At 56.4% G+C, this 13,479-nt stretch overlaps 1 protein-coding gene across 1 annotated transcript in view; it reads left to right on the top strand.

Moving 5' to 3' along the window:
* COL4A1 (collagen type IV alpha 1 chain) overlaps positions 1-13,479 on the top strand; it is a 133,314-nt gene that overhangs the window by 99,648 nt on the left and 20,187 nt on the right. Inside the window, exons 25-37 of the mRNA XM_027557963.1 lie at positions 3,667-3,858; positions 4,410-4,578; positions 7,317-7,409; positions 7,498-7,602; positions 8,170-8,267; positions 9,181-9,331; positions 9,537-9,650; positions 10,499-10,666; positions 10,782-10,871; positions 11,672-11,824; positions 11,974-12,072; positions 12,184-12,273; positions 13,294-13,433. Coding sequence (XP_027413764.1) covers positions 3,667-3,858; positions 4,410-4,578; positions 7,317-7,409; positions 7,498-7,602; positions 8,170-8,267; positions 9,181-9,331; positions 9,537-9,650; positions 10,499-10,666; positions 10,782-10,871; positions 11,672-11,824; positions 11,974-12,072; positions 12,184-12,273; positions 13,294-13,433 — 1,662 coding nt within the window. The remainder of the gene's footprint in view (positions 1-3,666; positions 3,859-4,409; positions 4,579-7,316; positions 7,410-7,497; positions 7,603-8,169; positions 8,268-9,180; positions 9,332-9,536; positions 9,651-10,498; positions 10,667-10,781; positions 10,872-11,671; positions 11,825-11,973; positions 12,073-12,183; positions 12,274-13,293; positions 13,434-13,479) is intronic.

The raw sequence follows: 13,479 nt of genomic DNA, 5'->3' as shown, positions 1-13,479 counted from the left end.
GTGCGTGTAATCAGCTTCTCTGCTAAAGCTTTTAGACCTCTGGGGTTTCTTCTCACATGGTCTTTGTTCTTCTAAGTTCAGTAAGCATTAACCAGCTTCTCCAATTTCTTTCATTCCTTTTTTCTTTTCATTTTTCTTTTGTTCTAAACTGAACATTAAATCTTTAGCTTTATTCTTTTTTTGGTGTACAAATTACATTTGTAGTTTAAAAAGATATTTCTGAAGGTTCTATAAAAGTGGGCCAGGCCAAGAGTGAGTTGAGATAGGAATAAAACAGCTGGAATTCAATGGTTTTCTCCGTTTGAAGTCAGATCACGGGCCTCTGCTCTCCAGAACTTCCCCGGTGCCTGGGGAGCTGAGTTAGAAGTCGCAATTGTTTAAAATATTTCTAAATAAGTTGTAAGTTCACAAAGCTGGGAATGCTGACTGTGGTGGGGATCAAAGTCGGAACCACTTTGAAGGCCACAGACAGCGTCTGGATGTGGTCTTTATCTCCTTGGCCTTTCTGGAATAAAGATTTCCTGCTTCGAGTCTGCCTGGAACCTCGTTCAGACACCCACCCCTAGATCCAGCCCCAGACCCAATAAAAATGAGGAAAAAGAAAGGAAGGGGGATGGATGAGGAGAAATCATGATGAAGAAAAAATGCAGAAGATGTACAGCAAAAAGGCAAATCCCTGAACCTTGTCCGTCAGAGCTCCTTTCTTGGGATAGAAGGAAAACACTTCTAAAAACTGTTCTGTGGGTAAATAACTTGAGACGATGATGGTTTTCCCTTTGGTAGGTGCAGTGTCACAGCTCCATGGTTAAACTAGCTCGGAAATGTGGTCCCCTCATTTCGCATTGGCTGGAGGCTAAAAGAGGCTCTGCAGACCAGGAGAGCCAACTGGAAAGCAGATTCCAGTGAAAACCCCTCTGGTCCTGCACTTGGCTAGGGTGGCGCTTCTGAGACATGTCCTCTGAAGGCCGAGAGTTTGATTCTGGGGAGCAGAGTCCACTCTGAGACGCTGAAGCCCAGCCCCCAGCAGGTCTGGGGTCACTGGGAATGACCTGCGTTGGTTGGATGGAACGTCTCCTGAATTTTCCCAGGGCGGCACACTTTTGGGAAGACGAATGCGCAAGTCGTCAGATCTCCAGTTTGTGCAGCTGAACCACCAAGGCAGCTTTTGATTCTTCAGTATTTATCTTAAGGGATGAGAATCAAAAGACCTTTAAATCGTTTAGGATTAAGAAGGTCTGTGGCAGAGAAACCGCATGAGATGTCCTTGGGGTGTAAATGTCACTTTTCAAAGAAACCCTGGATTTCTCCCTCAATGCCTGACAAGGTCATCAGTATGCGGGAAAAAATTGTATTTTTCCCACCCTGTGCTCATAGTATTAGAAAGCACTGTATCTCTAAGCTGTGAATCATCGACACAACATAAGAGGTGCTTCTGTTTTGAGAAGTTCTGCACTGGTTGTAATTCCTTACCCTGGCATTAATTTTTTATTGATGGGTATTGCTGGTTCAGCATGTCCTTCCTCCAGGATCTCCCTCTTGGAGACAGACACACGGAGACAAGAAAGAAAGCCTTGGAGCCTTGGTCTTGCCCTCAAAGCCCTGAAAAGCTAGGAGAGAGATGAGCAGGCAGTGAATGTCCCTGAGAGCAGGGAGGACCCCAGGCTGCAATGTGGTAACGTGGGAACAGAGCTCCTGTCTGAAGAGGTTTCTGAGTTTAGCTGGGCGTCATCACCGACTCAATGGACATGAGTTTGAGCAAGCTCCGGGAGTTGGTGATGGACAGGGAGGCCTGGCGTGCTGCAGTCCATGGGGTCGCAAAGAGGTGGACACGACTGAGCGACTGAACTAACTGAACTGAAGGATGCACGGGAGCTAATATTAACTCGGAGAGAAAACGCTACGAAATACCACAGCAGCTTTCAACCAAGTAATGACTTCTCCCTGACCCCTGCTAACCTTCCCAGCGGGTGGCTGGCGGAAATACTGCGTGGCCCCTCCGGGGACCGGCACACGTAGGTCGAGCGTTTTCCCTGATCCCCCAGGAGAGCTGAGCGAAGTGTGCTCGGCTCCCAGGGGCACTTCGGCCCAGGGCCAGCTCCGACCAGCGGTGTCTGTCCAGCGGCACTTTCTGCCAGGATAGACCTCCTCGGTCAGCACTGTTCCGTTTGGGCACCCCTGGCCGGTGGTGGCTACTGAGTCCTTGAAGTGTGGCTGTGAGACTAAGGAACTGAGGCTTAATGTTAAGTTTTTAAAGAGTAGTGGGCAGTGCAGCCTTTTCGCCCCTCTCCCGACTTCTGGAAGAGCCCTGGCTGTTTTTGGCTGCGTCTTTGAGAAGGGGTAACTGCCCGTCTGGGCGGAGCAGCCTCCCCACAACTGAGCTGGCACCGTCTGACTCCCCGGAGGCCAGATGAGCAGACACATGTCAGCCCCACGGTGATGCCTCCCTAGCGTGCCAGCCCCCAAACCCCTCTGAGCCGAGCCCCCACGTCTGTGTCCGAGGCAGGCTTTCCTAAATAGCACCTGACTCCACGGGGCCCACAGGGTGTAGGGGGACCCAGGATGGGCTCTGCGGCGGGAAATCAGTACTTTCTGGCGTGCGGTCCTGGACACATCACTGACCTTCTCTGAATATTAGCTCCTCACCTGCAGAGTGGTCGTTCCCGTGGTTTCCCTGCAGAGTTGGGTTAAGAGTCAGGGGTGCCCCAGGATGGGACACCTTGCAGGCGTGTGGGGAATGGGAGCCGTGTTGACGTCTAAAGCTTGTGTAGAGTTGGGTGTCTCCCTGCCCCCTGGCTCTCTCCATTGAGGAGCCCAGGTTACACATAGACACAGATGTGTGCTTGTGTGAGTGCGTGTGTGTGTGTGCATGTGGTTCACAGACATCCAAAATCCATTTAAAAGGGAGTTTACAAAAAGGGGCTCAAGCCACACGAATCCTGCCTAGTGAGCAGGGAGCCTGCAGACTCCTCTCAGAGAGCAGCTCACTGAGACAGTCGTTGGAAGCCCTGGCTCTTCCCTATGCTCGGGAGGCTGGAGGAAGCACCTTCCAGGGGTGTGGGCCTCCCTTGAGGATCCTGCCTTCCAGGAGCTGAGAGATAGTCTCTTGGGAAACTTACTCGTGTTCCATTGATGGCTCAGCATCGTGGTTACAGAGCTGGCCGGGTGCTCACCACGGGCGTCTCCTCTGCCCAGGTGCCTTGTACTCTCTCATCTCTTCCGGAATTAGGGCCATGAGCATGGAAGGGAAGCTGCGTTGATTTCAGCACTGGCCAGACGTGGAGAACGTGGCTGTTCCCAGCTCTGGCTCTGGCTCCTGGGCCCAAGGAGTCTCAATCCAGCCCCTGCCAGTCAGAGCTGACCTGTTCTGGGCAACGTTAGCAGTTGTGAAAGGCAAGAAAGTCACCGGGGACCGGCCCACGGGCTGGGGACAGCTGCTTTTCTGTGCCTGCCCCTGCCAGCAATCCCTCCTAAAGGCATTTTCAGGGCAATGCGGCAGTGAAGTCAGCTCAGGGCTTGGTCACAGAGCTGCTGGCTGGCTCCCAGACGGGGAACGAGGAAACTTACGCCCGTTCCCACTTGCCCAGGCATCCTGGCTCCTCCTTGGCTCTGCATTGCTCTCTGGACCAGCGTCTTTGCCGGGGGCATCATCAGGTTTTGTTCTTGCAGGGTCCGCAAGGTGCGCCGGGGCTCATGGGCCAGCCGGGAGCCAAAGGCGAGCCCGGTGAGATCTACTTCGACATACGGCTCAAAGGCGACAAAGGAGACCCCGGCTTCCCAGGCCAGCCCGGCATGCCAGGCAGAGCGGGCTCCCCCGGAAGAGACGGCCAACCGGGTCTGCCCGGCCCCAGAGGCTCCCCGGTAGGTGGATTCCCAGACTCTGAATGTGTGCTTGACGGATGGATAGGTAGATAAACGAGTCATTGGTATCATAACTGCCTGTTTCCACTCGGGGGTCGTTGTCATAGACAGACTCGTCTCTCGTCCCCTGGGAAAGCTGTGGTCTGTAAACTCGGGAGCTGAGGACCTCGCCTTGAACAATGAGATGATAAGGGGGCCACTGTCTTCTGATGGATCTGGGGGAACTGAAAAGGTGCCCAGCTGCTGGGTGGGACGTGAAGTTTAAAGTTAATGGCGTTCAAGTCACCCTTTCAGAGAAGATTCCAGAGTAAATGCCTTCCTCTGCGGCGTGTGCCCTGGTCTGGGGGGGGGCAGGCAGGGTGATCGCTCTGCTGAGACGGAAGAATGCGGTTTCGCTGATTAACTGCAGGTTGACCTTTGCTGACGGGTCAAGGTAAACGAGGAGCACAGCCACGCTAGACCCTGGTCACTCATTTACCGCAGATGCTGGGAGTGTGCGCTGGGTCGGAGCGCTGGTATGTCTGCTGATAATGCTCTCTTTTTCACTGCAGGGTTCCGTAGGATTGAAAGGGGAGCGTGGCCCCCCGGGAGGCGTCGGATTCCCCGGGAGCCGTGGCGACATCGGCCCTCCGGGGCCTCCAGGCTTTGGCCCGATTGGCCCCATTGGTGACAAAGGACAGATAGGCTTCCCAGGAACCCCCGGGGCCCCAGGCCAGCCAGGTGAGGCCCAAGGTCCTCGGGTGCTGCCCCAGAGCACCAGGAGCCTGGGCTCAGCCAGGTGCGGGTGTGGGTCTGGTTTCAGTCCTGCCAGGAGGTGGACTGTGGCCTGGACAGGTCCTTCCTTAGCATTCCCGTATGTCATCCCTTCCTTTATGAGCTGGGCTGGGTGATGTGTGTCACATCTGGATGACAAGAAGTTGAATTTAAGGTAATTTCCTTGTAAATAACTATGCCATGCATGGCAGCCCTCTCTAGTATTCTTCCCTGGAGAATCCCATGGGCAGAGGAGCCTGGCAGGCTCCAGTCCAGGGGGTTGCAAAGAGCGGGACATGACTGACGCGGCTTAGCACCAGCACGCACATGCCGTGTGTACCAGCGAAAATCAGCCCTTTCTGTGGATGGTAAACGAGCATAAGCCCCTGCTCCCTTTTTCCCCGATGCGTGGCCCCGTTTTGGCTTCTGTGTCTCCCAGGCCATGTCGTTCCCACCTCTCCGCTGATTGCACACACTCAGTGACTGACCCACAGTCACGTCAACCTGGCTCTTTAGCTCCATGCTAGTTTAAGTCACCTGAGAGTTTTCGTGTTGCTCTGGGTGCCATGCATGCTGCTTTGTAACCGGAGAGGAAGCAAGCCTGAGCTCCCACCCTCCCAGAGCCCACCACCTGGGCGTCAGCAGAGGCCATGGGGGGCAGGCTGTGTGAGCGGTCCCACGGATGTGCTCCACGGCATCGCCGTCACTGGTTCATCGTCAGGGACCGCAGGGAAGGGGGCTCGCCAGGGCCCGCACACAGCTGCTCACTGTTAGCTGACTGTGATTCACTGGAAGGACTGACGCTGAAGCTGAAGCTCCAGTACTTTGGCCACCTGATGTGAAGAGCTGACTCATTGGAAAAGACCCCGATGCTGGGAAAGATTGAGGGCAGGAAGAGAAAGGGACGACAGAGGATGAGATGGTTGACGCGATAGACGTAAGTCTGGGCAAACTCCAGGAGATGGTGAAGGACAGGGAAGCCTGGCGTGCTGCAGTCCATAGGGTCGCAGAGAGACTCGACCTAGCGACTGAACGACAACCGAGGAGAAAGGGAACACTGACATGGTTGCCTGCAGAACTTACAAAAGAAGAGGTCAGGAGTGACCGGTTCACAGAGGACAGAGGACGTGAGCTTTACTGAGACGTTTTAAAAGTTGGAGAAGTGAGTGAAAGGTGGCCGGGGATGATTCCCGTGGCGTGAGCAGGAAACCCCGAGGAGTGCAGTGACTCAGCAGTGGATGGTCAGGGTTTCCAGGAAGAGCTGCCCACCATCCCGAGCCGGTGTCCAGCCCCAAGTTCCACCAGTCTCGGCCCCACTGGGAGCCGTCATCTCCCTGTGAAGGCACAGTGTAGAGTCATCAGCTCGGTACCGCAGGAAATGCCAGCAGCCTTTGATGGAAGTCCAAACCCAGCTTTCTGTGTCGGTTATTCCTAATGTCATTGCTAGGTAATCACTGGTTACTTGGCCTTAAGTTAGGACTTACTTGTTTGCTGTTTAGCAAGGATCTGAGAAATGTCTCATTCATGATTCCTTTCGGGGCAGGACATCCTGGGCTTGACTTAGGAAGCCCCTTGGTCTTGGAGAACGGGCCCTCCTACTCCTGATTCCCGGAGCACCGTCTCGAGTGTTCTTTGTGCTTCTCGAATCTGAACATGCCTGCTGCTAAGTCGCTTCAGTCGTGTCCGACTCTGTGCGACCCCACAGACGGCAGCCCACCAGGCTCCGCCGTCCCTGGGATTTTCCAGGCAAGAGTACTGGAGTGGGTTGCCATTTCCTTCCCTGAATCTGAACACTTGCAGAGTGTAAATAGGAATCAGCTTTTTTTCTCAGCCAGAAACCACCACCATCAGAAAAGCCAGTGGGGTACACAGAGGTAGGTCTTGAGAGGATGAGAAGAAGGCTCCCAAAGGTGGAAGGCTAGCAGTGCTGTTGGTCAGTCTCCACATTCCGGAAGGTCCCTGCGCCATTCCAGACCCCGGCGGCTCTGGGGTTAGAGACCCAGCTGCTCTGATCGGCCAGAGCTGTGTTTACTCTGAGGATCGTAAAAGCCTCGTCCCCAGGCCTGGGCCTGATAGCAGAGATGTGTTGGGGTCAGGCCCCGGCGGTTCCCACAGTCTGAAGCTAACAAGAGTGCCGCCGCCCTCGGGAGGGCCTCGTTATCCTGAATTCTTTAACGTAGGCGATGATTCAGTGGCGATGAGGCCCGTGGTCCTTCCCTGACACAGCTCAATCCTGACACCCAGTGGTCCCCTCAGGCACGGGCGCCTGGGGCTGGGCCTGCCCCTCCCAGCTTGCAGAGGGAAAGGAGGCTTTTCTGGGCTGCTGGCGATAACCCTGCTCGTGTCACCCGCGGAGCAGGTCCTGAAGATGGCTTCCAGCGGACGGGCCTCAGAGCAGCGGAGAGCCAGTCCCATCTGAGACGCTCAGAGGGGCCAGCCAGAGGGTCCTGACTTGGACAGATGGTGACCCGGGGTTGCCTTGCCCTGTGTGCAAAGTTTTCAGCTTTTCGTGACTCTTGTTTTGGACACGTAAGGGATGCCTGTGTCGACCAAATGTCCGGGTCAGTCTGGACGTTTGTGAAGAGGCAGTCGGTCTCTGTGAGAGAGGCTTCAGTGGGAGGAAGGCAGGGAGGCATGTGGACAGGGCTGCTCTCCCGGACGTGAGGCTGCGGCCCTCACGCCGAGCGTTTGTTCTCTTTCCCCAGGTCCCAAGGGCGAGGCGGGGAAAGTCGTGCCCTTGCCCGGCCCCCCTGGAGCAGAAGGACTTCCCGGGTCCCCCGGCTTCCAGGGGCCACAAGGTACCCTTAGGATTCTCACCGGTTCACCTGGGGGCCCCCTGGGAAAGTGCTCCTGTTCTCCTCTGACCACTGGCCTCTCCCGCTGCAGGTGACCGAGGTTTTCCTGGAAGCCCCGGAAGGCCGGGCCTCCCTGGAGAGAAGGGCGCCATCGGCCAGCCTGGGATTGGATTTCCTGGGCCTCCCGGCCCCAAGGGTGAGCCCTGCTGGGGCCTCACGAGGGGTCTTGCTCACGTGCGGGTTTGGGGACTTCCCTGGCAGTCCAGTGGCAAAGACTCCACTCGGTCAATGCATGCGGCGCGGGTTCAATCCCTGGGCAGGGAACCAGGTTCCCGTGCGTTGTGTGGTGTGGCCCAAGGATTTTTGTTTTTTAAAGATCCAGGTCTGCACTGGGAGATCCGGGCTGGTTTTCTAACCAGGCTACAGGGATGCCCCGACCTCACTCAGAGTCCCCAGAGTCTAAATCGCCATTCCCAGTCTGCTAATACTGGTGTGATGTGTTTGCAGGGAGCAGATAGGAAAAAAAGTTTGCAAAGAAGGAAAGGAACGGAGGGACAGGACAGAGGGAGAAAGAGGAGGGGGTGGCCGGCACCGTGAGGGGTCCCTGCCCCAGCTGCCCCCCACCAGGCCCAGCATGGTCTCATCTTCCTTGCTGACCCCCTCAAGTCTGTTCAAGTTCATCTGAGCAGGTTAAAGAAGTGGAGGATGTCAGGAGTAGTGTTTTACATTGATTTACATAGATTTTTTTGACTCTTCCAAACAGGCGTTGATGGTTTACCTGGAGACGCTGGACCTCCTGGGAATCCGGGTCGTCAAGGCTTCAACGGCTTACCTGGCAACCCCGGTCCACCTGGACAGAAGGTACGTATCGAGCATTCCCCAGATTGCTGTCCACATCACTGTGATGAACTGGGCACATAAATCATAGGCTGCTAATCTCACGGGGTGTGTTGGGTCAGCGTGTTTTATGTGAAATAGCATCAGACAGGAAACACCAGGGGACGTGGGGCAGCACGCAGCGCCGCGTCTACAGGAAACACCAAGGGACATGGGGCAGCACACAGTGCTGCGTCTACAGGAAACACCAGGGCACATGGGGCAGCACGCAGCGCCGCGTCTACAGGAAACACCAAGGGACATGGGGCAGCACACAGTGCTGCGTCTACAGGAAACACCAGGGCACATGGGGCAGCACGCAGCGCCGCGTCTACAGGAAACACCAGGGGACGTGGGGCAGCACGCAGCGCCGCGTCTACAGGAAACACCAGGGGACGTGGGGCAGCACGCAGCGCCGCGTCTACAGGAAACACCAGGGGACGTGGGGCAGCACGCAGCGCCGCGTGTACAGGAAACACCAGGGGACGTGGGGCAGCACGCAGCGCCGCGTGTACAGGAAACACCAGGGCACGTGGGGCAGCACGCAGCGCCGCGTCTCTGCAGAGGAATCGCTTTTTTCCGCTTCGCGTCTGGGCTGTTGCCCGAGTGCGTCCTGGGTCTCCGTGTGCAGCGTGTCCTTTCAGGAGTGGAGGGAGAAAGCAACATGAAGCCCCCAGGGAGGGTGGGCCGCAGCCGCTCTCAGCTTCCATGATAGGGACATTTGGGCCCAGGAATTCATGGTGATGGGGACTGCGCTGAGCGCTGCGGGGTCCATCGGCGCCTCCTCCATGGCCCGAGCCACAGATAGCAGAAGAGCTCCCCAAGTGCACGCCAGGTGTGACAGCCCACAAACCTCGGCTCGGAGGGTCACCGGCTTCCCTGTGCTGCTGGTCTCCAGGGCGAGCCTGGAGTTGGTCTGCCGGGACTCAAAGGCCTGCCCGGGATACCTGGCATCCCCGGCACCCCCGGGGAGAAGGGAAACGTCGGAGGACCGGGAATTCCTGGAGAGCACGGCGCCATCGGCCCCCCAGGCCTCCAGGGGCTCAGAGGTAACGTCTTACGGGCAAATCCAGCTGGTGGCAGGGAAGGGGCCTGTTTCTCGTGTGGCCTCAGAGCCCCTACGAGGCCCCAGTAAATGTTTGTTGAATGAATGATGAGAACCCTGGACGGCTTCCCGGCACCTGGTGTGGTGGGTGCTGCGCCCCGACACGGCCGTGCCCCTGTGCGAGTGGTCACTCTTTCCTCCCCATCCAGGTGACCCAGGACCACCTGGATTTCAAGGCCCCAAAGGAGCTCCGGGAGTCCCCGGAATCGGCCCCCCTGGAGCAATGGGCCCCCCTGGAGGACAGGGACCCCCAGGGTCATCAGGTGATACTGCGTTCTTCCAGAATGCCCCCTTTCCCTAACTCACAGTCTGTGGCTCAAAGGGGAAGAGGCAGCTCTTTTGTGGATACAGCTCTATTTTGTGAATACAGGTTTGATGGCTCAGATGGTAAAGAATCCGTCTATAAAGCCAGAGACCTAAGTTTGATCCCTGGGTCAGGAAAATCCCCTGGAGAAGGGATAAGGCAGCCCACTCCAGTATTCTTGCCTGGAGAACTCCATGGGCAGAGGAGCCTGGCGGGCTTCAGTCCACGGGGTCGCAGAGAGTTGGATAGGACTGAGCAACTAACACACACACACACAGAGTCACGGATGCCATTCTCTTCCTCTCTCTGAACTTGGTTTATGGCCAGAGACACTTCCCCCGTATTGTATATTCAGTACCTTTTTTATTTAATTCAGAAGGATTGGCGCCTCTGTCTGATCCTTCCACAGGAGGGGTAGTGAGTCGTGGGGAACACACAGGAGTCTGTGTCTAGAAGCTGCTTCTGCCTTTATAACCATCGTCAAGTGAGACAGTGGTAGTGGGCAGCAGAGGACAGCCAGGGAGAGCCATGCGGGGGACGCTGGGCTGAGTCTCACCACCGCAGAAGGGCTGGGGAGGAGCCTGCTGCCGATGCCCCGGCAGGCAGAGGGAGCTTGGTCTTGGGACAGGGCGTGCCCAGCGGCGGCCCCACACACCACTGTCTGAGGACAGGGAGCAGCTCCATGGCCCCCGCCCTGATGTGGCCACAGCCACACGCCTTCTGCAGAAAGTCATGGGCGCACGGGGTTCAGGGCACCGCCGGACACCCCGCCAGTCCTGCTGACGCCCCTTCTCTTCCCCGTCTCAGGCCCCCCCGGAGTGAAAGGAGAGAAAGGCTTCCCTGGCTTCCCAGGCCTGGACATGCCAGGCCCCAAAGGAGACAAAGGGTCCCAGGGGCTCCCCGGCCTGACGGGGCAGTCTGGGCTGCCTGGCCTTCCTGGACAGCAGGGCACCCCCGGCCAGCCTGGCATTCCAGGTGAGCGACTGTGAGCTCCACCCACGTGGGCCTGGGGAGGTGCCTCCCGGCTCTTGTTCACGACTCTCGTTTGGCCTCTGCCACCAACATTCACGCTCCTTCTGTCCGGCCACAGGTCCCAAGGGAGAGATGGGAGTCATGGGGACTCCGGGGCAGCCCGGCTCGCCAGGGCCAGCGGGCGTGCCAGGATTGCCAGGTGCCAAAGGTAAGGAGCAGTGACTTCAGAAAAGCTTGTGTTGCGTATGTCTGGGCCCCAGTGCCTCGTGGGAAACTCTCTAATCATTGTAGGTTGTAGCTCATCCCAGGAAACCTAGGAAAGAAGAAGGTCAAGCGAGGGGTCCAGAAGTCCCCCTCATGTAGCTCATGATTCATGGGGATGACTGTGCCCTACCAAAAAGTCAAAGAGAAGACAGGTTTTGGGGTTTTCTTTGTTGGTACCGTTGAGTTTTGTTTTTTTAGAAATAGTGGAATCTTCAATCATGCAAGGTCAAAGGAACTGAGTCTTTAGAGTCAAAGTAGCAAACAGAGCAAGTTTACAAGTCTTAATTTTTATTTCCTATCATGACATTTAGTCCAAAATAATATTGTTTTTTTTTTAAACAAAATTGACTTTGAACCTTAGACATGAAAGTGGTGATTTGTGTAGTTGAATGGGACAGAGCTCCCCTCCCGTTACTTCATGTAGAGTTGAGGGGTCACTGTGACCAGGAGTCATGAAGGGATTTAGGAAGGAGAGAAAAATGTCATTTATGTAAATTGAGAGTTGAAGTCTCATGTGTTGGAAGTATCAGCAGATGATGAACTCTGGAAACGGCTTATTGCCCGTCTGCCTGGCGTCACTTGCTCTGGGTGAGGCGGACGCTGGCCCTTGAGCGCCGCTTTCGGAGAGGCTGCTTCTTCTTTGTTCCTTGTCCGTCAGTCGCTTCTACTGGCCAGAAAGAAGGCCGCGCTGGTCGCTGCCCGGGGCCCTCTGCCACGTGTCACGCGTGCCGCCTCTCTCTGCAGGGGACCACGGCTTCCCCGGCTCTTCGGGACCCAGGGGAGACCCTGGCTTCAAGGGCGACAAAGGCGACGTGGGGCTCCCCGGCAAGCCAGGCTCCATGGACAAGGTGGACATGGGCAGCATGAAGGGCGAGAAGGGAGACCAAGGCGAGAAAGGTGACGTCGGGGAGCCCCACCCAGGGGGTGGGGAGGGAGTGGAGGGGCTTTCAGTTCTTCCCGCACGGTGACGCACCAACCTGTGTTTCTACCGCTTGCTTTAAGCAGACTTGCATCATCATTATTTTTTTTTTTCCTGTGTTGTACAGGACAAACTGGTCCGACTGGTGATAAAGGATCCCGGGGAGACCCGGGAACCCCAGGTGTGCCGGGAAAGGATGGTCAGGCAGGACACCCTGGGCAGCCAGGTACAGTGGGAAGTCCAAGGTCGCCCGCACGGCAGGGGCTCGTGTGGGGATGAGTTACCTGTCATTTTTCGTGGCTGTTGATCTGTTGGGTTTTTGTCTTTATGATCCCAGGACCTAAAGGTGATCCAGGTGTGAGCGGGATCCCAGGTGCTCCGGGACTTCCTGGTCCCAAAGGATCCACTGGTGGAATGGGCCTACCAGGTATGTGGGGCTTCGGAAAGGGGGCTTCTTCCAGGCGCGCCTGTGGCACCTGTCGGGCTGCTGGGGCGAGCCTTACGTGAGGCCCACTGCCTGAGGACATAATCCAGGGAGACGTGTCTTTTACACAGACTCACATCTTCGTGTGAGACCTCTTGCCTAGGGATGGTGGGCATTTGGCTGACCCTATGACCGTGGCTTAAAAACACAGACAAAAGCCCTCCCAGTTTAACAAGATCAACATGGGTGGTAGGCTGTGGGCTTCCTCTAGGTGTGTCTATCTGGATCCATCGAAAAGGCGATTAATTCTCCACTCAGTTTTCTCAGCACCAGAGGCTCCTGCTCTCCTGACATTAGCTCAGAAGACTCTCCTGGGCCCTCTGCCCTAGTGCTGAGCTGGCTTCACACTTTGCCATTGGCATTTGCTGCAGTGGCAGCTGCCGCAGAGGAGACAGAGAGCTGAGAGCTGAGGGGCGCAAGCGGTCTGGCTCCCAAGGCTTCTCAGAATCTCCTGGGGCCACAAGCCAGGCCAGCAGGCCTGCTCACGGCTCCTCCCCAGGCCTGTGAGAGGCGCACTCTTTATTTAAGATATGAACGTCCAGCTGCTGGGGGCACCTATTTATAGATTAGTCTGACTGCCCACATCAGTCGTGGAAGCAGGCACACTTCTGTTCTCCATGACCTGCGTCACGCCCCCTCTGATTCATTTGGGTAGTGAAGTTTGACTGCAGAATAAAGGACGAGGAAGCCGCTTTATGCTGTTGGGAAAGTAGGCATGGGCTGAGCGGTTAGCATATTCCTTTCCCCTTTGTAATGTGACTGTCTTTAAAAAACAGGAAGGCTGTTTCCCAGCGTCCTTCTCCCAGGCGGGATGACTGGCCCCTGCCTGGACGACGCACAGCCCGAGAAAGGAGGGATGTGTGTTTTCCCGCCTCCTTCTCCACTGGCTGTTGAGGCGCGTTCTTATTTGTAATATTAGCACGGGCTAACCATACAACCTGCTTCCGTTGTGTGTGTTTCTAGGAATGCCAGGACCAAAAGGTGTGGCTGGCATCCCCGGCCCGCAGGGCATTCCTGGCTTACCTGGAGACAAGGGGGCAAAAGGAGAGAAAGGGCAGGCGGGGCTGCCTGGCATTGGGATTCCAGGACGGCCCGGGGACAAGGTAACTGCGTCCCGCACGAAAGCCCCTCCCACCTGTTTCTGGAAGC

Source organism: Bos indicus x Bos taurus, chromosome 12, assembly GCF_003369695.1.
Source record: "Bos indicus x Bos taurus breed Angus x Brahman F1 hybrid chromosome 12, Bos_hybrid_MaternalHap_v2.0, whole genome shotgun sequence".
In the NCBI taxonomy this organism is placed as follows: domain Eukaryota; kingdom Metazoa; phylum Chordata; class Mammalia; order Artiodactyla; family Bovidae; genus Bos; species Bos indicus x Bos taurus.
The sequence above is the reverse complement of the archived record's forward strand: the minus strand, read 5'-3'. Positions and strand labels throughout refer to the sequence as shown.